The 25,165-nt window shown below is 49.0% G+C and overlaps 1 protein-coding gene across 1 annotated transcript in view; it reads left to right on the plus strand.

Annotated features, from left to right (window-relative positions):
* Positions 1 to 24,088, plus strand: part of Shroom3 (shroom family member 3) — a 117,042-nt gene extending 92,954 nt beyond the window's left edge. The window contains exons 5-10 of the mRNA XM_051170884.1: positions 3,971 to 4,044; positions 7,104 to 7,997; positions 9,711 to 10,205; positions 12,984 to 13,137; positions 21,433 to 21,705; positions 23,712 to 24,088. Of these exons, the coding sequence (XP_051026841.1) occupies positions 3,971 to 4,044; positions 7,104 to 7,997; positions 9,711 to 10,205; positions 12,984 to 13,137; positions 21,433 to 21,705; positions 23,712 to 24,080 (2,259 nt within the window). The 3' untranslated portion in view covers positions 24,081 to 24,088. The remainder of the gene's footprint in view (positions 1 to 3,970; positions 4,045 to 7,103; positions 7,998 to 9,710; positions 10,206 to 12,983; positions 13,138 to 21,432; positions 21,706 to 23,711) is intronic.
* Positions 24,089 to 25,165: the final 1,077 nt, after the last annotated feature.

Here is a 25,165-nt window from a genome sequence, read left to right on the forward strand (position 1 = left end):
ACAGTCAGGAAGTATTCGGCTTCCCACATGCTCGGAGACATTCTTGAGCTGCCTTCTGCGCCCAGCAGCTAGTCCTGGCCTGACTAGAGAGATGCCCGTGGGTTAACCTCATGCCTGCTCTTCATCTTTTACCTTATTTGTGGTTAAAACAAAACAAGGGGCCTCAGAGTGTGATATCTTGGCAATAGAAAATCAGCGTGTGCAGGAGGGTGGGGTGTGCAAAATTATTCCTACTGTATAAATACTTGGGTTATGGAGTCAAGGTGAATTATGAATTTTAGAACTATATATTTAACTTTTTAGTTTTTGGAATTCAAATTTAAAGAACTCTCCCGTTACCTAAGGTTTTTGTAGAGATTTAGTTAATAAAGAAAAATTTTTCCTAGCTTCAGTTTTAGTTTATTGAAACTAAAACAAGGTAAGTAGCCTTGTACAGACTGGGTTAAAATGAAAATTTTATGGAGTTCATTTCTGGCAATGTGGGGAAGAACTGTGCTAGGAGTGCCTCCTCAATTCTGTCAGGCAATTTCCCTAAAACAAGTCATCATGAAAATCAGCTCCCCTGTTTATAATGCCTGATAACTTGGAGGCCTGAGATCGTGACTGCAGGAGGCCGCCATGAACTACAGATAGCCTGAGAGCTACTCCAAAACTTGACAGCGCTTCTCCCTCACTATCTTGGCATTCTCTCCAAAACAGGCAGCACCCATTTCCGCACTCCCCCCCCCCCGCCCCCTTTCTTCTTTTGAAGAGTGTAGTTGCAGAACAAGTGAATGTTAGGGATGGCATGACACTTGGTACGTTGCTGGGGAAATTAGTGGCCCACGCGGTGATGTTGGATGTAGGCTTGAGTCTGTGGGTACCTACAGCCAGTAGGCCATTTGTAGCACCTGGCAGTAAGCAGCCATTCCAACTTAAAACATAATTACCAGAATCAATTTCCTGCGAATTGTCAAATTGCAAACAGCCAACACCAATCAAGTTTTTGCTATGTGCCAATGACTAAATTACTCTTTGTCTACAGTGAGGTTGGTACTGTAACTGTTATGTGAAGGGGAGGTAACTAGTGTCTAGAAAGTGTACACAATCTGCCCAAAGTAGTGGAGAATAACGTTTGAGACCTTGTAGCCTGCTCTGGTCTTAAGTCATTATACCATGCTGTTTCCTTGAATAACCAGAGGCTGGCATGGGCAGAAAGAAGGTGGCAAGAATTAAACATCCTACGTCTGAAAATAACAGGTGGTAAACTGACTTCATCTTAGTGTTTATCAGTTATACTTACATGTAAATAGCTAATTTCTTTCATGTGGATTCCGAATTCATCTTAGTCGATCCTGGACTCCAACACCCTAAAATAGACACCTATTGCAGTTTTTGTACTTTGTTAGTCATAGAGCGGTTAAACTTGGAACCCCTGGAGGAGAGTCAGGATTAGGATTTTCTGTACATCAGGTTATGGTGTCAAGTATGCCAGAGCTGAGGGTTGGGTCAGATCATTTGCTTGTTTGGTTGAACTCACAGGGATGTTCCTACCTCTTTAAGTCGGTTTTGAAATAACTATCAAAAATACGTTGGATGCTTACCTAGTTAGTTTATGTCTATGCCTGGTATTTCTCCTACAACCACTGCTCTTTTCTACGTTGCTCTAATGTACCAGTTTATAGAAAGTCAAATAGTTTTAAAAGTGAAAACACACAGGAGAAATATCCTCCTTGGGTTTCTACTAGGTTGAGAAGACATTTTCCTTCCGTTCAAAAATGCCTTGGCATGTCCAAGGCCCAGTGATTTGGGAGTGAAAGGTGGGAGTAGAGATGAGGAGGGGGTATCTTGATTAACAGGAAATTTGATAAATTCTCTCAATAGCTGATTACGGAGTTTAACTCCCACGCCTTTTTAAATGCATACTCACACAAATATCATTTCCAGGGCCAGATCACATGAATGCAAAAGGTTAGCTCCATCTACATACTGAAATACAAAGGATATAAATGGACATGACAACACATTTAAAGTGTCAGGAGCACAGATGGGTCCTAGGCTGTGGCCAGTTAACTATTGGCAAAAAACTGGCCCATTCTTGTCAACAGGAAAGGGCGGTGGGGCAAGACCTATAGAACTGTGGGGTTCCTGAAAGCAGGGGCTTCCCTGCAGTGAGTCAGTGCATCTTCAGGTGATTAAACGTGGCATCCACCAGCTGCATTTAGCCCATCGAAATTCCATAGAGAGAAGGGCGGGAGAGATGGCTCAGTGGTTAAGAGCACTGGCTGCTCTTCTAAAGGTCCTGAGTTCAATTCCCAGCAGCCACATGGTGGCTCACAACCGTCTACAGTGAGATCTGGTGCCCTCTTCTGGCATACATGCAGGCAAACACTGTATACATAATAAGTAAGTAAGTAAATCTTTAAGAAAGAAAGAAATTAATTCCACAGAAAGGTCTTGGGCTTTGAAGAGATTCTGGCTTGAATCCTACTCCCTTCGTTGGTTTAGCTGTAGGCACTGTTTCCGAGCTGCAGTCACGTACTTGATCATATATGTACCCATGTACTTACACATGCATGCATGCACGCATGTTTCAACGGAATGCCATCCTATGCAAGGTAACTTAGCAAGGTGTCTGCCACACAGTGCTATACCTAATGAGGAAAAGGTGAAATTAATAACGTCTGGGCATTTGCTGTTTCTGCCTGTGATCACTTTTGACTTTTGGGGAGCAGCAGTGGAGGGGAGAGACAGAACTGAGAATTGAATCTAGGGCCTCACGTGTGCTAGGCAAACATTCTACCGTTGAACTACATCTCCACCCAGCCTTCGACTGTCCTGTCCTGTTTACACGTGCATATGTTTGCAGGGACACGCGTATGTGTGTGTGCATGTATGGAGGCCCGAGGTTGACACTGAGAACCTTTCTTTTTTTGTGGGGTGGTGGTAGTAAGACAGGGTCTCTCAGTTGAACCCACAGCTCACTAGTATATCTTAATTAGCTAGCCACCTCGCTCAGGGGACCCTCTGTCTCTGGCTTCTGAGTGCTAGGATTTCAGGCGGGCCCCCATGACCACCAGCATTTATGTGCGTTCTAGGGGCCAGCTGAGCACTGGTCCACTTGTTATTTCCCAGCCGTCAACATATGAGTCTTTATTGCTTATTAGTTCCTCTTCCACCCAGGTGAAAACATGAAGAAGGAAGTAAAAAGCAGTTATCTCATTAGAAAGAGTAAATAGTGGATAAGTTACTAAAATTAGGTCCAGATTATGTATGAATTTTCATTCTTACCTGTGTCCCATTACTGTAAATAATGGAAAACTGATTATGTTGTCGTCCGTGGCAACAGTGTCCTCTTCATCATGACCAGATCGCATGGGACAGATTTTACACCATCAGCGGTACAGTATGAACCCTTTCAGGAGACTAATATCTACCCATAGTGAAAACAAAAACTACCCTGAAACGGCCCCCAGGGTCACTGATAACACATAAGGGTGAGACTTAGGAGAATTTACTGTCCCTGATCACAAACTAGATTCCTTTTCAGAACACCTGAAAGTTTGCAGAATTAGAACATTTCCTGTCGTATTTCAATTTTTCCCGTTGCCTTTTCAAAAGCTTGACCTGTTGAATATCTTTTTCATCACACTTAAGTATTCCAGTGACTGTGATCTCCAGTATTAGCCTTACCAGATTTCTCTTACTTGACAAACATTCGACAAACATTCTTGTGTGGGCAGCTACCTTGCAGAAACGAAGGAAGTCCTGATGTTGACTGCCACTTCTGATCTTGGGGTTCTCTCCTCACCAGAGTTAGTAGTACTTCCTGGGGCTTTGGGGGTGCTAAACGGGAAAGCCCTGAAGAATGTCGCCATGGCGCCTGACCATAGCAGGTCTGCAGAATGCAGCTGTTGCTTCTCCTCCCTACCTGCACCCTCCTGGTGAATTTAAACACCTGTGTAATGTTGCCCCTTTCTTGTACTTCAAGGATGTGCTCCCGAGGGAAGACAGTGGCTTTGGTTTTGTGAAGGATCCATGTTGCTTGGCTGGCCCTGGCTGTAGGTATGTATGCATATGTGGCAATCGAGGGGGAAAAAAAAAGCGAGTGTTGGCAAAGGTGAGAAGTCAGAACCTTGCACACTGGGAATGTACAATGGTGGCAGTCTAGAAAACAGCATGGAGGCTCCTGAAAGCAATGAAAACGGAGCAAGGATATGCTCCAGTGTAGCACTCCTGAGTGTAAACCTCAAAGAACCGAAAGCAGAGTCTGAGAAAGGCATGCAGCGCTGGTCACTGTTGACAGTAGTCGGAAGTGGTCCAGGACTCGAGTCCCCCTCAGGGAATGCTGCACAAACAGAACATGGCGAATACAGTGGGGTTATTGTCCAGCCTTAAAAAGAAGAAATCCTATCAAATATGAACCTTGAAGATATTAACTAAATAAAATAAGACGAAAAGATTCATACTGTATGCGTCTACATTCATGAGGCATTCAAACTCTTAGAATACAAAGTAGACTGGTAAGTACCCAGGGGCGGGAGACTGGGGAAGTGGAGAGTTTTTGCATGGATATGTAAGTAGGCTTCAGTTTTGCAAATGTAAAACATTCTAGAGATTTGATTCACAACAAGGAGCACTTTTTTCCCCTCCAGTGCTGAGAAGCAAACCAGAGCCTTTTTGCACACCAAGCAAGGATGCTATGATGGAGCTACACCCACATCACACAAATAACAGGGTGGAGCTGCGCACTTGAACACATAGGATGCTGTGTGCAGTGGTGCGTGCCTGGACCACTCCCAGCACTTGGGAGGCTAAGCACTAGAGGGCAGCCTGGATCATGGAGCAACACCTGACCCGGTCACTACCACCACCAGATGCTGAAGATAAAATTTTGTGTAAAGGTTCTTAATCACAATTTTAAAAAAGCCTTTTTCAAAGTGTGAGAAGGTTGTTCACAGATTTTATTTATTGACAGAGCTGAAGAGGGCAAGAGGGCGCAGTGCTACTGGGGCTGCGGCTCCTGGTATAGAGAGCAAGCTGGGCAGCTCAAAATTAATTGCCTGTAATTCCAGCTCCAGGAGATCCCCCACCTCCGCCCCTGGCTTTGTCAGGCAGCTGCACTCACTCACATGCACATATACACGACACCCGGACACATACACGCATAATTTAAATGGAAGTCAGTCTTTCACTGAACATTTGGATTCCTGGGGCACCTGTCAGCACTCCACAATAAGAGAGACTTGAGTAAGATTGCTTTGTTTTGTTTTTACCCTAAAACTGTTCCCGGAAAAACAGAAAAACAGTCACTAAGAAGGCGCTGAACCAAATGAAGCATTTAGCTTAAATCCGGCTTTCATAGGGATTTGGTGTCCATATGGAGATCATCTAAGCATTAGACTGGCTCCTTACTGGGTGCCATATTATCTTGTGTTTAGTGATGCTCCCTTTAAAAGCCTCTAGACATACATATATTAAGCAAATCCAGGCCCCTGAATGAGTCATGAAAACAGCAAATTCTAATTGGCTCCTAGAGCACACTGAGTATTATTTGGTTGGTTGGTTTTGTTTGCTTGTTCTGAGGAAGATTCTCACCCTGTAGTCTAGGAATTTGCTAGATAGACCAAGTCTCTCTGGAGCTCTCAGGGCAGCCTCGGCCTTCATAGTGCTGGCATCACAGGTGTGCCTAGCACATCCAGCTAAAATGCTGAGTTTAAAATAGCTCCTGTCCTCCAGCCCGGAGAGCAGCTGGCCAGGAGAAGCACCTTCTTTCGTCAAACATGAGCTAGGCTCTGGGAACGCCAAAATGCATGACCTCGAAGTAAAAAGCATCCCCAGGGGGCCTTGCCTCTGAACTCAGCAGAATAGCCCATAATGTAGAGCCGACTCAGTGAAGGAGTCTGTGATGCGGAGGGAGGTTCTTCACTCAGCCCTCTGCATCTAGCAAAAATAAGAGCACGCACATGGCTGTGATTTCTCTGCGGCCCTCCCTCCACATGCCGCTTAATGGTTTCGTGGTGAGCTGCTGCGGGGACGGGGGAAGAGAGTCACATCTCCATCCCAAGCCTCCAGTCGGTGGAGTGAAAGGTCTCATCTGCTCTCCAGGTTCCCTTCCCAGGCCAGCTGGGGAACTGCAGATAACAGAATTCAGACACAGGATTGCCAGACCTTGTCTTTTTAATCCATACGTGAACTGTCACATCACCGGCCCAGGCTAGCAGTACTATAGACCCTTTATTCTCTGCGTCTCTCTCCTCCCTCCCCGCTCTGTGTGTGTGTGTGTGTGTGTGTGTGTGTGTGTGTGTGTGTGTGTGTCTGTCTGTCTGTCTGTCTGTCTGTCTGTCTGTCCCTCTCTCTCTGCTTTCAGTAGCAAAGCTATCAGGAGTTGGTTGTTGGGTTTCCTAAGGCACCGTGTAGGTACTTACTTACAGTCAGTCCCCTGCAGAGGTAACTAAATTAGCTCCTTAGTGACACCTCCCTCTATTTGTTCATTTATTTTTTTATTTGATATTATTTTATTTTTTATATTATATTATATTTATTTTATTATTATGTACAGTGCTCTGCCTGCACACCTGCACGCCAGAAGAGGGCATCAGATCACATTATAGATGGTTGTAAGCCACCATGTGGTTGCTGGGAATTGAACTCAGGACTTCTGGAAGAGCAGTTAGTGCTCTTAACCTCTGAGCTATCACTCCAGCCCCCCCCCCCCTTTTTTTTTTTTTGGTCTTAAGTGGAAACACTACGAGACTTAGAGAACAGAGAATGCATAACATCGAACGTTCGTTCAGCTCAGCAGCCACACAAACGCCTAAGCAGACGAGGCATCAGGCTTTCTCGAAACCCAGAGCCCAGAGCTGATCCCCAAAGTAATCCAAAAAGGAGCTGAAGGAATGAGTTACTTGTTTTTCTTTGTGTCCTCAGAAGACACCTTACATGTGTGTCATGGCAGGAGGCAGGGGTGGGGCTGTGAGGGAGGGAGGTGTATGACCCTGCCCTTGGGCACTTCCTTACTTCCGGAAGAGTATTCGGCTTCTCTGGGGTGAGGGTCCTCATCTGTGTTTCTGCCGCTTAATTTTTGCCCTTTCTACGATCCTGGTATCTGTTCCCTCTTCCAGGTCTCTCAGTTGCTCAGACAGAGGCCAAAAAGAGCAGGCATTGCCCCTCCACCATCCTACCCCTTGCTGGAATGACTTGGGCTTCAACGCCACTGTGGGTTCCTCAGTTCCTACTGAATGTTCCGGAGCCCCAGACCACCATCCAAAGCAGCTTAGAACGCCTTGCTCTAGGCCACTTCCGGCAGGAACTCAGGGCCACTTCCCAGATGCCAGAGCTGCCTCTGTGGCCCCACTCAGCTCCGCTCAGCCATCACCTGTCCCCTCCAGTTACTGTTCACAGCTTGCCGTTGGTCAGCCGACTGAAAGGAGCGGTCAGACCGGACGACAGCCTCTCCCGTCCCCTGCCTCTGCAGTGACTCACAGATACAACGGCCATAGCCTGACCCAGCCCCCGAGCCCGAGATACCATGAGGTCAGCAGCCCGGAGCACGGGTTAGAAGAAGGGATGTGGAAGAGGGCATCCCTGCCTCAGCGCCCCCCTCCACCCTGGGTGAAGTGGGCCCACGCAGTCAGAGAGGACGGCCTTTCTGAGGACGCCTTGTCGCCCGAGATCGCAAACCGGAAGCACTATAGAAGCCATCAGAGTCTTCCAAGCTCATGCAGCACTTCTGACCCAGACACTCCAGGAAGGATCTCTCTCCGGATATCAGAGTCCGCCCTACAGACCTCCCCGCCACCCCGCGGGGACTATGAGGACGAAGTGTTCATGAAGGACTCGCACCCCAAGGTTACTTCAAGCTCCATGTGTGAGACTCTTCCCCCGCCTCCACCTCCGCCTCCTCCACCGAGCGAGGAAAACCTGGCAAACGGTTCAGACGACTTCCCGCCACCTCCTCCCCAAGCCGTGTGTGAGGCGCTGCTGGACAGCGAGGCGTACATGGAACCTGGCAGCAGGTGAGTGAGCAGCTGCCACCGCGGTAAGCCTCTGGCTGACGGGAAGTGGTGATCCTTCACGCATGCATGTCCACAGCCAGGGTCCCCGGGCATCCCTCTGTTGCCCATGGGCGAGCCTGATATTTTATTTTATTTTATTTTATTTTTTAATTTGTACAGTACACATTCTGCCCACCTGTTTGTATGTTTGTATGAATGTCAGGAGAGGGCACCAGATCTCATTATAGATGGCTGTGAGTCACCATGTGGTTGATGGGAATTGAACTCAGGACCTTTGGAAGAACAGACAATGCTCTTAGCCTCTGAGCCATCTTGCCATCCCCAGGGGAGATTCTTTATACAGGCTAAACTTATGAGGTTGTTCATTTGTTTGCTTTGAAGGGGAACCATACAGAGACTTACAGAGAAGTGAGAATTTAAGGAGCCAAGGCCTAGCTCCTCTTGTCTCCTGATACTGAGCCCCAAATTAGGTTTCCCTACCTAGTTGGAGGCTGTGCTACATACATACATACACGCACGCACATACACCCAGCCTCGAGGCAGCATCGCAAAGAGGAAGCTGAGCTTCGAGGGTCACCTGTCCACAGAGGTCCAGGACAGAGCTAACAGCCGGTGATGTTAAGCCAGGCTAATGAGGAACAAGCATTTCCCAACAGTCTTTGCTCATGACGATTGCTCATAACAGATCTCTGTCCGGGGTCCAGCAGGATGGCTCAGACGGTGAGGTGGCTTGCCTTCAACCCTGATGCCCTGAGCTTGATCCCCAGAACCCACGTGGTAGCAGGCGAGAACCAATCCTCTGACTCACACACATACTGTGGCACAGCACTCCTCCAAATAAATGTATATAAAATTAAAATAATTGTTACTTTAAAAAGAAAGAAAGAAAAAACTTAGGCTGGAAAGACAGCTCAGAGATTAAGAGCACTCCAAAGGTCCTGAGTTCAATTCCCAACAACCACATGGTGACTCACAACCATCTATAGAGAGATCTGGTGCACTATATACATAACAAATAAATACATGTTTAAAGAAAGAAAGAGCCAGGCGTGATGGCACATGCCTTTAATCCCAGCACTAGGGAGGCAGAGGCAGGCAGATTGCTGTGAGTTCAAGGCCAGCCTGGTCTACAAAGTGAGTCTAGGGCAGCCAAGACATCACAGAGAAACCCTGTCTCGGAAAACAAAACAAAACAAAACAAAACAAAAACCGAAAAGAAACAAAATTTTAAAGAGAAAGAAAGAAAAATACTCTGTGGGACTGGGCATAGTGGTCCATGCCTTTAATCCCAGCACCCAGGAGGCAGAGGCAGGTGGATCTCTGAGTTCCAGGATAGCCAGGGCTATGTAGAGAGACCCTGTCTCAAAACCAAAAACAACTTCTGTGGGGTAGCATCTTCTGAGTCCAACAAAGATAGGTCACTCACCACCGCAGTTTTCTGCCCACCTGTGCCTTCCCGAAAGCCCTGGGGAACAACAGCAACATTTGTCAAAACTGAACTCCTAGTAAAGGTATCTAAGGACCAGCCCTGGGCTCAGGGGAAGACCCTTGAGAGCCCCGTGACCTAGACAGAGTACCGTAGAGGTGTCTCCTCATGCCACTCCTGATTTGGGGAGCTATAGCCCTGAGGAGAGTGTCTCCCTCGCATCTCCTGTGCCCTCATCTTCAGCCTCATCATCTCTTCCCTTAGCCATCTCTCTTTTCCTCCCTCAGCACTTCCTGCAGACTTCCCAGGGTGACAGCCACAAGCAAAGGGCACACGTCTGGAGCAGCCCATCACGAAGGCAGTCAGGGAATGCCTGCGACACCACCCCAAACCCTGGCCAAAGGTTTGGAAGCCAAGTCCAACTCACCCTGCAGCGAGAATGCTCAGCCTCTGCCTACCAGTGCTCTTGGCGAGCAGCCCTCTCCCTGCCAGGCCCGAAACCTCGACCCTGAGCCAGTCGGCAGAACTCAGGATCCAGGGAAGAAAATCCATGCCGGGCCCCAGAAGACCTCAGAAGATATCCGGACAGAGGCTCTTGCCAAGGAAATCATCCACCAAGACAAATCCCTGGCCGACATTCTGGATCCAGACTCCAGAATGAAGACAACAATGGATCTGATGGAGGGTCTGTTCCCCGGAGATTCTAAACTGGGGAAGGAAAGCGGCATAAAGAAGAAAGCCTTAGAAATGACCGCCAGACATTCCGGATGTGAAGCCAAGACGTAAGTGCCCTGTAGCACCCTGTGTATGTCTCTGATGTGCTCCCACTACCTCAGACCCCTAACCAAGAACGGCATTCCATCCCAGCCTTGGAGCAGGGACTCTGAGGAGTAGGACGTAGGACAAACGCCCAACAGCAAAAGCCAGAGCAGTAGGAACCATTGTCATTAGTGCCCGTTGCTCCCTTCCCACGTGTCACGCATCTTTGTGTGAGCATTACTATACCTCCTCTTCACAGGCGCCTCTGAGAGAACTGCCAGCTCCCCCTGAAACAGAGGAGCCCAGAGTTAATGCCTGGGTCCACCCAGGCCATAGAATGTGTGAATGGACGCTCTAGGGTTCGAACCCTGACTCCCTGCTCTCATAGTAATTATACAATGTCCCTAACCCAGCAAGTGCGCGATTGCCTGTCCTGTCATAGTCACACTTTCGGGGACCTCCCCTAGGGTTAGCGCTGAGAAGGGAGCAAGGAGATGTAGGCATGTCTGAGGTGACTACAAGAGCAAAGTGGACAAGGCTTTATGAAAGGGAGAGGGGCGTAGAGAAATGAATAGTCACTGTGCAGGATGTGCACTCTGAGGCACTGAGGTGAACATTTGCTCACAACCTAAAATTAAAGTCCCAGTGGGGCCTGCTGCCCTGAATGCCCTGGGCCGCTTAGCCTCTGCTTGGGAGGCTCCTCAGCCCTCTGCCACGGTGGGAGAACTGAGCGGCGTGTTTCCTACTCGTGGCCTTCCTGAGGTATTCTGACGTTTTCTTACACACTTGATGTCACTAAAGGATTAGGAGCCAGATTTAGAGTGGGTTGTGTTTCCTTCTTAATTTCCAGTGAAAACCACGCATATTGACAGGCTGGGACCCAGCAGTAAGTAGCTTCCAGACAGAATACAAACCCAAATACGGGTTTGCAGCTTAGAAGCTTCCAGCTGAGTCCCAACTGAACCAGCAGCAGGCACTCTGTTTTATCTGGGTGGGAGGGAGAAAAGAGCTGTGTACAGTGTTTGGGATCTGAGCCCTGTGTTCTCAGAGCTGTTCTGGTTCAGGGCCTCACAGTCGCCTTGTCTGTCTCTTCGGTTCAGATTTGGGGCGTCCAGGCTACCTTAGGTGCGGTGACTTACTCAGAGTAAGACCTGCACCGTACAGGGTACAGGGCAGTCCACCGGACACCATCAGAGCCCAGGGGGGAGTGCTATGCAGCTCTCCCTGGTGCCTGTAAATGGTCATGCTGTTATCTGGCTACTCGCTGCACAGAGACCAAAGTCATTTCACTGCTTATCCTTAGAAAAACACCACCTTTGAGAATTTATATTCCCTCCCTTGAATTTGGCGGTGAGCCGATCCTGATGGCTGAGCCCTTCTTGAGGGTTTCAGAAGGGAGGCATGCGCCCTCTTCTGGCGAAAGTAAGCATGGTCCTGTTGTGGCAAGACTCAACAAGTAGCAGCACCAAGAGGTTAGCTAGATTCCCGAGCAGCCTAATTTGGGCAGGAACACTGGATAGAAGCTCACAGAAACGCATGTATCCGAAGGCTTTTTCCAATCTTCTCATCAACTGGGTTACACGCAGATACTCTGCCTAAAGGAAATGAGTGAAGATGTCTGTGTGCGGGTTTCTGTATTCTTGAGTAAAACCACAGGGTCAGAGTTAAGTAATACCACATGATCAAAGAGGTGAAATTTCTCCCCCAGATCCATGAATCATGCATGTGTCAGGCATCTCTGAACTCTAATCCCTGCCAAGGTTGTTGTCTCATTGGTAGAACACTTGCTGAGCACCTGTGAGGGCCAAGGTTGACGTTTCATTGGTAGAACACTTGCTGAGCACCTGTGAGGGCCCGGGTTCCACCCCAGCTCCTCACTAAAATGAAACAGACTAAGAAAACAACTCCATTATTGTAAAATAAATAGCATGAGATGCCATGTTCTCAATTCCTAGGTTTCTTTGGACAACCCTGAGTCCCACCCTTCCCCCACTATGATCTACTAGTAGGTAGATTTTTCTTTCTTTTCCTTTAATTTTCTCTTCTCCCTTTGCCTCCCCCGCCCCTTGAGATGGCATAGTCTTGGCTGGTTGCAAATTCTTAGTCCTCCTGCTTCAACCTCCGTATGTGGCTAATGACTAAGTTTTGTGTTAGTTCACTGTTAACAAACCAGCAACCTCCAGATCCCACTGACTTATACCAGTATCAGGCTCGCTTAAGATGTAATGTATGTATCCAAGCATCAGAAAGATTATGAGGCTGGGCGTGGTGACGCACACCTTTAATCCCAGCACTTACGAGGCAGAGGCGGGCAAATCACTGTGAGTTCGAGGCCAGCCTGGTCTACAAAGTGAGTCCAGGACAGCCAGGGCTATTACACAGAGAAACCCTGTCTCCAAAAAACAAAATGAAAGAAAAATTATGGCTGAGCAAGGAGGAGATTATGTCTGCATCCTGTGTCTGGGATTGTGCAGCACCCTGGCCAGATGTTCATTCCCGTCGCCGCCACACAGTCTCCCTGTGAAATAAGGAGTCAGAATCTTTATCATGAAAGAAGAATCAGAAGGGAAGCTAAATGGCTTGTAGCCCGATTCCCACACCCATCTCCAGCATCGTCTTTGTGGGAGCCTTCCATCCTAGGTCCATCTGGCTTTTGGGGGCCTAGCACATAATCATTCACCAGTAAATGATCTGTTCATTAGTCATCATCTCTGGGGGAAAAAAATTAGGTACAACTTTTTGCACACTTCTCAATGACCAGATGGTGAAAAGCTGCTCTGACCTTGTGCTGTGTGTTTCAGGAGCGATGACAAGGAAGCAGTGGGCGCGCTAGTGAGCTGCCCTGCCTACTACAGTGTGTCTGCTGCCAAGGCGGAGCTGCTTAACAAAATCAAAGACATGCCGGAGATGACGCCTGAGGAGGAGGAGGAGCAGGAGGACGTCAATGAGAAAAAGGTAGAGTGAGGGCGCCCGTTCTGCTCTCCTCCAGAGGAAGTGAGGGCCTTGTAATGAACACGTGACCAGCTCCTGAGGGATGGGGGCAGGAGGGGGGCCGTGGCCGCGCACGCCTTTAATCCCAACACTTGGGAGGCAGAGGCAGGCAGATTGCTGTGAGTTCGAGGCCAGCCTATTCTAGAAAGCGAGTCCAGGACAGCCAAGGGTAACCCTGTCTAGAAAAACAAAACAAAACAAAACAAAAAAGAAGTCACCGTCATTCTCATTTTGCAAATGATGAAAGAAAGCTTAGAGAGGGTGAGTGTCACGGCTGGAACTGGCCCCGGGGCGGGGGGGGGGGGTTGTTCCCGACCCAACGCAGCCCAGGAATTCTGACACTGTTCTCAGCAGCTGGTTGTAGATTATGTCAAGAGGCAAACTAGAGACCCTTAAAACTTAGCTCAGGGAAAGAAGCAGCTGTCAGGACAACGCTAGGAAAAGGTAAGACTGACTCACACACCCCTCCCCCTCCCCCCTCCCCCCAGCCCTTGCAGCTCCTTAGAGAAGAGCTTTTAAAGCACGGGTGGGGGGATGGGGAGTGGGGGGGGGGTTGAGATGTAGTCTTTAGCACTTGGTACTCCTACAGAAAATTTAAAATGTCAAAGTTCTTAAAATGACCACGCGGTTGCCACAGCCTCCCTCGCATGCCATGGAGGTCTGGGCTGGGCTGTGTCTGCAGGGTGGAACGTCCTCCCCCTTTTGCCTGCAGCCCTCCATAGATCCCAGGCATGCCTTCTGCGAAAGGGCCTGTGCAGCTTGCTTCATTCACAGGGGAAGTGCGCCCCCGTGCGGCATTGACGCCAGGAGGAACCTGCAAATGTGTGATTCTATCTACAGTACGCGCCTCAGGCCCTCTTCCTAATGCGGGGGATGAAACCAGGACACGGACAAACACACACACACACACACACACACACACACACACACACACACACACGAAGCAGGGAGAGCGTTAGAGACACCCCATCAGAAGATTTTTTATTTTCCTACCTGCTTCAGTGCTGTGGACTCAGGGTGCATGCTGTAACAGCCATTCCAGGAACCCAAGGCTTCTCGTTCAGATCCCTGCTTTGTTGACCGGCTCCTGGTGTGTCCCTGTGGTCAGCAGTGTGGTCAGAAGTCAGAGGACTTGCCTCTGCCATGGAGAAGGTGCCAGATCTCCACCATCCTTTCTCTAACTGGACGCTTTACTTTGTCCTGTTGTACTGCATGCAGACATCTCTGCGTTACAGCAGCAAAGAGGCAAAGTACATCTTACTTTTTCTCCTTCAGTTTTTGTTTGTTGTTTTTGTTTTTGTTTTTCAAGGCACGGTTTCTCCGTGTAGCCTTGACTGTCGCTTTGTAGACCAGGCTGGCCTCAAACTCATAGCAATCCACCAGCCTCTGCCTCCCAAGTGCTGAGATCAAAGGCGTGCGCCACCCCCACCTGGCTCCTTCAGTTTTTTTGTTTTTTTTTTTTTTAAGATTTATTAATTTGTTTGTATTGGTGCTTTGCCCGCATGGTGCCCGTGTAGGTCAGAAGGGGGTGTCAGATCCTCTGGAACTGGAGCTGCAGGTGGTTGAGTCATCAAGTGGGTCCTAGAAATGGACCCCCGATCCTCTGCAAGAGGCACACGTGCTCTTAACCACTGAGCCCTCTCTCCAGCTCCTCCTTTTATGTTTTAATCGCTCTTTATTACTTAGAGGGTTCACTCATCCTCACAGGAAATAGCACTAGGCAGCTAGGGCTCACGTGTGGACATAGGGCTTTGTGTGGGGCCCTATTCTTTTGTTATGCAGAATTCCACCACTACCTGTATTGGCACCTTGCGCGGTGAAACGAACCGCAGCAGCATTCAAAACTATTCTGCACTGCTCTCCGAGCGCTGCTGTGGCTGGCGGGCCTGTCAGCAGGTGCTTCTCCTCCGCTGGCTACCTTCCATTTCTGCTGCAGAACTTCACTTGTGGAGTTCCAGGTCCCCCCACCCCCCACCCCTGGCCTTTCTCCCTCTCGTCCTGAGAAAAGTTCCTTCAGCGTTCCCTGCAGACTAGATCTGCTGTGTCATGGTTCCATCTGTGTGTCTCCAGGACATTGTCGTCCCTGAAGGCGGATTCCCACTGGATAAGAAGTCTGGGTTTATCATTCTTTCATCGTGTGTGTAGACGTGTTGTCGCTTCTTATTTATTTATTTATCTATCTATCTATCTATTTATTTATTTATTTTGCTGCTACTGAGAAGCTATTTCCAAGCGTTTACATGTGATCTTCCTCCGTGGAGGCTTCTTGCGTCCCTTCGTTCAGCACGTGGTGTGTGTGCACTGAGCTTCTCCAGTCTGTGGATAGATACCTTTTACCACCGCTGGGGTATTTCCAACCACTATATTTAAAAACATTTTTATGCTTCAGCTATCTCACACATAATCAGTCCTGTCTTAGGAGCCCCGTGATACAATGTTGTACAGCTTTTCCTGCCGCTCCACAAATCCCTGAGGCTCTGTTTACTTTTTTCCTTTCAGATTGGTTAATTTTGGTTGGTCTGACCTCGATGAGGTTCACTTTCCTATCTCAGTTCTGCTATTTTTTTGTCTTTCTTAAGTTTCAGTTCTAAACTTTCCATTTTTAGTTTCTTCATTGCCCACATCTTCGAGAGTGTTTGCTCTTACCATGAAGAAGGCTTACAAAAACATTTCAAAGACTGTGATCATGCTGTCTGGGTTATCTCATGTCTAGCATCTGTGACTTGCTTCTCTGGTCCTTTATATCGTGAGTAACTGTATTTTATTCTGTGCTGTGAGCTGAGCCCCTGGATCCTGCCACAGTCCTCTGTAGAAGGTTGATTGAGTCAGGCCTCATAACTGTAGGCCCAGACCAGAAGTTCTGTTTCACCTTTGGGTAGTAGCTCCAACACCCTTCCATTTGCAGAACCTTTTGTTGTTGCTGTTGTTTTTCCAGACAGGGTTTCTCTGTGGAATAGACCTGGCTGTCCTGGAACTTGATTTGTAAAACTGTCTGGCCTCGAACTTGTAAAGATCCACCTACCTCTGCCTCCCAAGTGCTGGGATTACAGGAGTGAACAGGAGTGCGCCATCACCACCCAGCCATTTGAGAGCCTTTGTGAGGTAATGCGATCTGTCCCCACTGTGCCCCTCTGGCTTTGGTTTGGGCCTTGAGCAGCATTTCTGGCACAATGCAGTTCTCAGACCCTCTGCTATACCCTTAATGTTTCTCCCTACATGTGCAGCTTAACGGTGAGACTCCGTGCGGAGTTTAGGCATCATATGGCCCAGCTCCCTTCTCTCCAGTGGTCTCCCACAGTCTTTGGCTCCCAGGGGCCCTATTCTTAAGATTTATTTATTTATTATTATGTATAGTGTTCTGCCTGCATGTACACCTGCAGGCAGAAGGGGGCACCAGATCACATTATAGGTGGCTGTGAGCCACCATGCGGTTGCTGGGAATTGAACTTAGGACCTCCGGAAGAGCAGTCAGTGCTCTTAACCTCTGAGCCATCTCTCCAGCCCCCAGGGACCCATTTCTTAGTCCTCCGGCTAGAAAGTGTTCTCACCTCTAGCAGCTGATGCAGTTGTAGTTTCTTAAAGAAAAGGAACTGTAGTAGGGTCTCCACAGTGTAGTAGGGTCTCCACAGTGTAGTAGGGTCTCCACAGTCTAGATGACAGGGTTCCTTCCTCCAGCTCCCAGGAAGGTTTCTGGGGTGCCTGTGTCACCATTATGTGGTGAGTCTCCCTAGGTGGAGCCACTTTGGAGACAAAGCTGGGGCGGGGGGGAGAGAACACATATAGGTTCCTCGCATCAGCTCCCTTAAGCCTCCTTCTCAGGCTCTACAAACAAGCTTTTCTCAGTTTGCTCTGGGGGGGGGGAGGACAGAAAATGCTCCCCATGTGGGTTGTTGGTGTGCAGTGCTCTCGGTCTGCTGCCAAAGCTGACATCTCACAATGCCTTTAGAACCTCGGGCTTTAATTATAACAGGAGGAAGAGGGAAGCTGCAGCGGGGTGTGACATCCTAGCCCTACACCAGAGGTCACCCTCAGGGCTCAGCAGAAGGCAGCACAGGTTGGCATGTCATGTCAGAAAAGTCCCTCTGGCAGCTGTGTCTAGAGTTGGGTGGGAGGGGGAGAAAAAGAGCAGCCATAACGCATAAGTAGGATATGACATCCAGGGAGCAGTTTAAGAGCTGTGTGAAAGAGTTGCGGGAGGGGGGCAGTTGGGGGCACCAGTTCCAGGCTGCCGACAGACTGATGGGAAAGCTGGGGCAGCTTCTGGGAAGATGGTTGACCTTACAGATCAGTTGCTCTCCTCTTCTTACCAGACCTTAACTGACACCAGGGGACCATATCAGATAGATATGGTGACACTCTATAGTCACAAGCCTGGAGGAGAGATGGGCAAGGATTCTTGGCGGCAAGTGTGCTGGAATGTTTGACACTACCGTGCCTCGCTTTCATCAGGTCACATGGGGTGGGATGGAGCTTTGGTCTCGTTACTACCTGAAACTGCCCCGACTTCTCTAAAGCTTGGTTGAAGACAGCAGTTAATCTCGGTGTCCTGGAACTTGTATTTACAAAGAAACAAGCCTGTAAGGCAGAAATGGTACACCACGTTTAGGCAGACACCTGACTTCCGCTCTGTCCCCGGCCTCTTGGCCAAGAGTGCTGAATTTTTCTTGAGATGAAAACAGCCAACAGAATCCAACTGTTTCTGTGATGATGTTTTTCGGGGAGTGTTGCAGGCACCAGCCTCAAAGCCAGAGGCAGGCAGCGCTGCCGTGGGGAAGCTGGGTCTGCCTTTGAGGCCGGGCATCTCCTTCAAACGGTGCTGGACTTTCTTCAGAAGATACACAGAACACACAGCGTGTGAATAGGTTTGCTTTCCAGTGTGCACGTACAGGCTTTATTTCATCTGAGCCTTGTAACGTTCCTATGAGGCATTTTAAAGCATTAACTGGAGCCAGACACCCAGGTTTAAGCCTGGCTGTGCCACACTCACTGCACGGGCTGGGGCGTGTTCCGTACCCTTCGTCCAGCTCACCGTGCCTACCAGTGCAGCTGGGGTGATAGCGGGCTGTCGAAGCAGCAGTTCAGTTAGATACACTACTTCTGCCTGGCACGGAGCAAGAGCTCAGTGAAGAAGACATGACTGCCAGCGTTAGGCAGGTGGTGCTATCCCATTACTGTGGGTAGGTGCTGGCACAGGTCAGGGGGCTGCCTGATGGTGACCACGTCAGAGCCAGTCTCTGACTCAGTCTGTGTTCACCTAGTGCCGAGGGAGGGAAAAGCCTAGCAGGATGTCTCGTGTGCAGATGGTGAGATGGGAGGGAGGATGTGCTGGGCTATGTTTAGAAGAACCACCCCTATAAATAGCACCCCATGCAGTCTGAGCTAACGGTCTGTCAAGATGAGGAGCTAAGTGTGGAAATGGCAGTGGTTTACAAGGTAAGTAGCCCCCCACCCCCGAGAGACTGGTGTGTTATTAAAAATCTCTCTCTCGTGAAGCTGAGGAGGTGGCTGGGGTTAAGAGCACTTGATGCTCTTGCAGAGGACCTGGGTCCAGGTCCCTGTGCCCATCGTGACTGGCTCACACCCGGAAGTAACTCCAGCTCTTGGGGAGCCGACTCTCCCATCTGCCTTCAAAGGCACCTGTATACACACAGTGCACAGAGACAAGCAGGTACATGTGTAAAGAATTTTTAAAAATTCTTCCCTTCTCCCTTTTCCTGTCCTAAGTGAATTCTATTGAAGTCAGATTTTTGTTCAAAGATCTTCCTGGCAAAGAAATAGTTATAGCAAGCCAGATTTCCCTTTGCCTTCAGTTGCTTAGGAACCCCCACCCCCAATATCCACAAACCCAAATCTCCAATCTCCATAATTAAAAATTTGGTGGAATTTTTCTTTTTAAAGCATTCCATCCACATACGTAATGGTGAGGCAGGAGTCACTGAGGTGCCTGCTCAGTAGTTCAGGCTCAGTACACTGTACCATGAAATACAGCGTGTGTGCAGCCTTCCGTGCTGTGTGCTTGCAGCTCTGCCCAGCACCTGTGCTTTAGGAAACCAGAGCTTGGTCTGGACAGAAGGACAGAAGGGTCTAGACTTGGACCGTGACTCCAGAGCCGCATACCTTGCAGCCTAGCAGAAGAATGGGGGAGGGGGGTCCAGGGTATTCTGCTTGGTGACAAGCACCCCCACCTGCTGGGCTATCTTGACTACCCTGGGTTTTCTGAGAGAAGGTCTTGCTGTGTGTAACCATGGCTGTCCTGGAACTCACCATACAGACCAGGCCTTGAATTTATAGCCGTCCGTTCCTTCTTCCTCGAAGTGCCAGGAGTTTACCGTCATGCCTGGCTAAGGGTTAGGGTTAGGGTTCAGAGTGCCCATCCTGGCAGCTGTACCTACAAGGTTAAAAACCCCAGGGCTGACATCTCAGTGACAACAGCCATCCTCGTGCAGTAATAGGATTTGGCAGGGAAGCCCTGGACCACCTGACAGTGTGTGCTGTTTCCCACCTCAGTGTCGTCTGCCTGCCCCTCTTCTCTTCATACGAACTTACCCGAGCTCAGCACTAGCGGGCAATTTTGTAGTCGTGTCTGCTGCCATGGAGGCTGCCAGTGAGAGGTGCTTTTGGGGGTGGGGTAGTAGAGAAAATTAAATAATTAAGTTAAATAATTAACCTAATTTATTTGATTTAAATAATTAAATTCAATAATATTCCCTCCCACTGGTGCTACCCTGGGCTCAGTCTTTGGTTGAGAAGTGAAATGCTTAAACACTGGACAGCTTTTCCACTGAAGGGCAGCAGGTGTCCGTTTAGCTGCCTGTAGCCATCGGGATTAGGAAAGTTGAAACAACAGGATGTCACTTTTCAAGCCAGAGTGTGGACATTTCAAGGATATGTGAACCTGCTGATACCAAAGAACCAGCTAAATGGGCTGGAGAGATGGCTCAATGGTTAAGCGCACTGGCTGCTCTTCCAAAGGCCCTGAGTTCAATTCCCAGCAGCCACATGATGGCTCACAGCCATCTATATGAGATCTGGGGCCCTCTTCTGGCATACATGCAGGCAGAGCACTGTATATATAATAAATAAATCCTTTGTTTTTGTTTTTCAAGACAGGGTTCTTTGTGTAGCCCTGGCTTTGTAGACCAGGCTGTCCTTGAACTCACAGGGATCCACCTGCCTCTGCCTCCCGAGTGCTGGGATTAAAGGCATGCACCACCATGCCTGGCCAATAAATACATCTTTAAAAAAGAAAAGAAAGAAAGAACCAGTGAAGTTTTTGCTTTCAGGTGGCAGGTTGTACAGATGCTTCCCTGACCATGACGGGGTCCAGAGCAGAACAGTCGTAGTGATTTTCCCTCCTCTTTGCCTTCCCCATCTCCAAGACTGGGCATAGTGTTACATGCCTCTAATCCCAGCACTCACCAGGCAGAGGCAGGAGAATTGCTGTACGTTCCTAGCCAGTGTTGTCTACATAATCTCTTCCAAGCAAACTTGGGCTATATAATAAGACCCCCCCCCCAGAGATTGTAAGAAACAACAGCAACACATACAAAATGACACAACACAAACATATCCTTGTAAGTATGGAAATTTATAATTAGGGGCTTAGATTACATAGCCGTGGCAACTAGATCCAGATTTAGTTAAACAAAGCCAGGCAAAACTGGCTGACTTGCCAATAAAGTTCTGGCATCAGTGTGGGGTGTGTGCCTTAGGTGGACACCTCACCAACTCTCACCCTCCCCTGCTGTATGTGGTAGAACCGTTATCTGTTACTGGGAAACTGAACAAGACAGACTTGCCCATATGGCATAGAGCACATAGTGATTGTGCACGGTATCAGGTCAGCTGTTACTCAGCTCGGCTCTCAGACCATGGGCGAGTCTCTTTATGCCCCTTTCGTGGCTTCTGCTTGTGAAAGATGTTCGCCCTGCTCCTGTCTTCTTGCTCGTGGGATGGCACCCAATAAGAATGAAAGGACTTTGAGAGAGAGATTAACAACCCGGTTAGAAAGACAGAACTGTACGACAAGGTTATGTGTAATTAGGTGTTGGCCGGTGAACACTGAACGGGACCAAAGGATGGCAGTTGTAGATATTCAGGGAAAGGTTAAAAAGAAAGTTCTGATTTAAATCATCAGTCCTCATAGAGCAAAGGCACTTTTAGCTGAGTCTTGAAGGCCAAGTGGGGCTAGCAGGTGTCTGTGCACCTTACCTCACAGCTCCGGCTCATCTTCGCTATGCGTCTCTCCTGTTGTTCCAGGCCGAGCTCATAGGAAGCCTCACCCACAAGCTCGAGACCCTCCAGGAAGCAAAGGGGAGTCTGCTCATGGACATCAAGTTGAACAACGCACTGGGGGAAGAGGTGGAAGCCCTGATCAGCAAGCTCTGCAAACCCAACGAGTTTGACAAGTACAAGATGTTCATAGGGGACTTGGACAAGGTTGTCAACCTGCTGCTGTCCCTGTCTGGACGCCTGGCCCGCGTGGAGAACGTCCTCAGTGGCCTTGGTGAAGACGCAAGTAAAGAAGAAAGGGTATGTGGCTTTGCGGGTTGCCCTCTGAGCCCGTGTCCATAGAGGCAGGCGCCATTAGACACAGGTGACAGTCACTGTGGAGCTGAGAGAGCATCTTCCGTACAAGATGCGATGCTGACGTGAGGGCTAAAAGAGCACTCAGGAAAGTAGATGCACAGGACCCAAGGCTTTCTCCTCCTCCCTTGCCTCCTCCTCCCTTGCCTCCTCAAAGAGGTAAAAATATAGTATTAGCCACTTAAGAGACAGATGGACAAGCACGCTAGACAGACTGCTAAGCAAGACAAGAACCATGGAACAGCAGGGATGAGCAGCTCCAGGGAATCCGCAAGAAAGGCCCAGGCCATGGAGGGTGCCTTGGCATGACTCTGCTATCCTCCACCTGGAAGGACAGCACCGATGTGACAGACACCGGGTTTTAGTGTGCAGCATGCACCGGGTGCAGTGTCCCAAATCTTTAGCATGTTGCACCAGCATTAGCAGTCGGGCTCTTTAAGAAACGAAAAGTAACAGTAGAGAAGAGGAAAGGTGACCCAGTTGGTGCCAAGTCCAGCGTGTTGGTATGCAGCGGCCGGTAGTGGGTAGGAGAGGAATGGCCCCCAGGCCTTCAGAATCTCAGCGTCTTGTCTGAGACACTCATGAGAAATGTGCGAGGATTTGATACCCTTAAGAATCGGAGCTCAGCATGTGGCCTCAGGTTTTCCTAAGGTGGGTCAGTCAGATGCGGCTTGCTCATTAATTCAGGGCTCCAGACTGCATTGGGCCTTTTTCTGATCAGGGGAAAGAACCTGTGAGAAGGAGATGTTGGCAGAATTCACCTTTTTGTCCTTCTACTGTTCCGAGGCGTTATTATTAGAAGAAGTCTTGGGAGCCAGCTGGGCATGGTGGTAGCATACGCCTTTAATCCCTTGGGGAGACGGAGGCAGGCAGATCGCTGAATTCAAGTTCAGCATGGCCTAGAAGGCAAGTTCCAGGCCAGCCAGGGCTACATAGTGAGTGAGAGCCTGTCTCAAAAAGATCGGACAGGCTAGATTACAGAATTTGAGGCGGAGTCACATGAGCATCAGATAATCCTAGATAAGGTAATTTGTACTGAGGGGTACTCAGTCCCTGGACTTCATGACTGAATTCCACTTTACATTTTCTCAGTCATTTTGGCCTGCAACGTCTGAAAAACAGCTTAACTGACAATTTTTACAAAGGGCTTATTATGGAATAGTTTCAAAGAGGGGAGCCGCTGTAAGAAACATGTCATCAGCATCTTTGTCCAGTAGAACTTTATTCGTGGTTAGAGGCCCAAGAAGAAACCTGGGAGGGGAGGGGGGGTGATTTCTTTAGAGATCAGAAATATATTTTCATTGTTGTGGATGGAGGGGTCCTCAAAACTTGTACAGTTGTTATTGTTTTAAAGAATCACTGGCAAGTCCTGTTAAAACACAGATTTCAGGGCCCTGCCTACAGGGGGTTAAAACACTTTTTAAGCTCACTTATTTTTCTTTTATAACATATGGGTATTTTGCCTGTGTGTATATGTGTGTGACCACATGAGGACATTGCCTGAAGAGGCCAGAAGCAGGCATGGGATGTCCTGGTAGTGGAGCTAGAGGTTATTGTCACTGCCACGTGGGTGCTGGGACTCCAACCCAGGTGATTGGGGAAGGACAGCTGGCGCTCTAACCACTGCGCCATCTCTCCAGCTCTAACCAGTAGGTGGAGAAGGTAGCTGAGAATTGATCTAACGCATCCCCAGGGGATACAACATACCCTGGAGACGTTGAGGGTGGACTCTGTAAGTGTAGGCCTGAAAAGGTAAGGTTAGCACAGCCGTTTAACCACCACACGATGTTTGACATAAGGATAATAAACTTAAATACGCGCATGTGCGCGCGCACACACACACCCTTAGCACTGTTGAGGGCAGCACGGGTTTGCATGCAGGATCCTGGCCCATATGCTTCCCGACTCAAATGCTTGTTTCCCCCCCCCCCCCCCCCCCCCCCCCCCCACAGAGTTCTCTGACCGAGAAGAGGAAGGTTCTGGCCGGGCAGCACGAGGATGCTCGGGAGCTCAAGGACAACCTGGACCGGCGGGAGCGTGTGGTGCTGGATATCCTGGCCAGCTACCTGTCGGCCGAGCAGCTGCAGGACTACCAGCACTTTGTGAAGATGAAGTCCACACTCCTCATCGAGCAGCGGAAGCTGGATGACAAAATCAAGCTGGGCCAGGAGCAGGTCAAGTGTCTGCTGGAGTCACTTCCCTCGGACTTCAGGCCCAAGGCAGGGGCCATCTCCCTGCCCGCAGCCCTCACCAGCCCTGTGGCTCCTGGGGGCGGCTCTGCAATCAGTGGCATCTTCCCAACGTTGACCTCTCCCCTTTAACCCGAAAGACCCCAACCGAAAGACACCACTGTCGACACTATTTAACCTGGAAAGTGTTTCGCTGCAGACTGCAGTTGGAACTGGGGGTTACTGGGGGCTTCCTGGTTAAAAGGGAGACAGAGAGATTGTGTCTAGGAATCCCCATCTTGCCTCTCACGTTGGTCTTCTTGGAGCTTGCATGCTGCCGGAACCTTCCACGCTCTGTCTTTACTGTGCAGTAGAAGGGAAGCTAATGACACTGCAGCCCGATGGGTATGTGGTGTGCAGGTTTCCACGGGCTGGAGCGGCGTTGATAAGCATGTGCCACCCTCAGGAATGTAGCCACAGCGGCCTTCCTCGCTGGTGGGCAGCGCCCCGTGATGACAGGGGTCGAAGGACCAGTCTGCAACACGAAGCCTTAAAAAGACACACGCTAAGGAAACTGTAAAATGTTGGACATTTTTGTTATTTATATTTTTAAAAATGAAAAAGATCACTATGTCCGTGTGCTAGCCACTTATTTGATTCTATTTTGTGGTGGATGTAGACAGTTACGTTTGAGCTTTGTATTTTGTGAAAACCTTAATGAAGAATTCCAAAGATAGTCAAATTGAATATGGAGATTTTTGTGAGCCTCTTCTTCTGTTCTCATCTGATTTTTAATCTATTTTGTGTGTATGTATTTGTGTATAGACATGCTGGTGTGTCTATGATGTGTTGCTGGGTGTCAGTGCCATAGTGTGTGTGTAGACGTTAGGCAACAACTTTATGTGGGTTCTGAGGCTCGAACCTGGGTCTTTAGGCTTGTGCAACAAGCACTTTTACCCACCCAGTCATCTCTCCAGCCTTCGATGTTTATAAAGACCAGTGGCCATTCTAAACTTGTGCTGAACTGGATGAGAGCTCCCAGTTCCCATGGCGCTCAGATCTTACCACATTTATCCTTCATCAAACACTTTCCCCAGGAGGGCGCCTCTGGCGGCTCAGTCAGTGATGACTTCTCGGCTGCCTGTCATCTTCGCCAGTTTATTGACAGTTCTCAAACCTGTAAGTAAGTCAGTCCAGAGTCTAAGACACTTCAAAACCAATTTCATGCTGCCATCCCA

Source organism: Acomys russatus, chromosome 28, assembly GCF_903995435.1.
Source record: "Acomys russatus chromosome 28, mAcoRus1.1, whole genome shotgun sequence".
NCBI classification, from domain to species: Eukaryota; Metazoa; Chordata; class Mammalia; order Rodentia; family Muridae; genus Acomys; species Acomys russatus.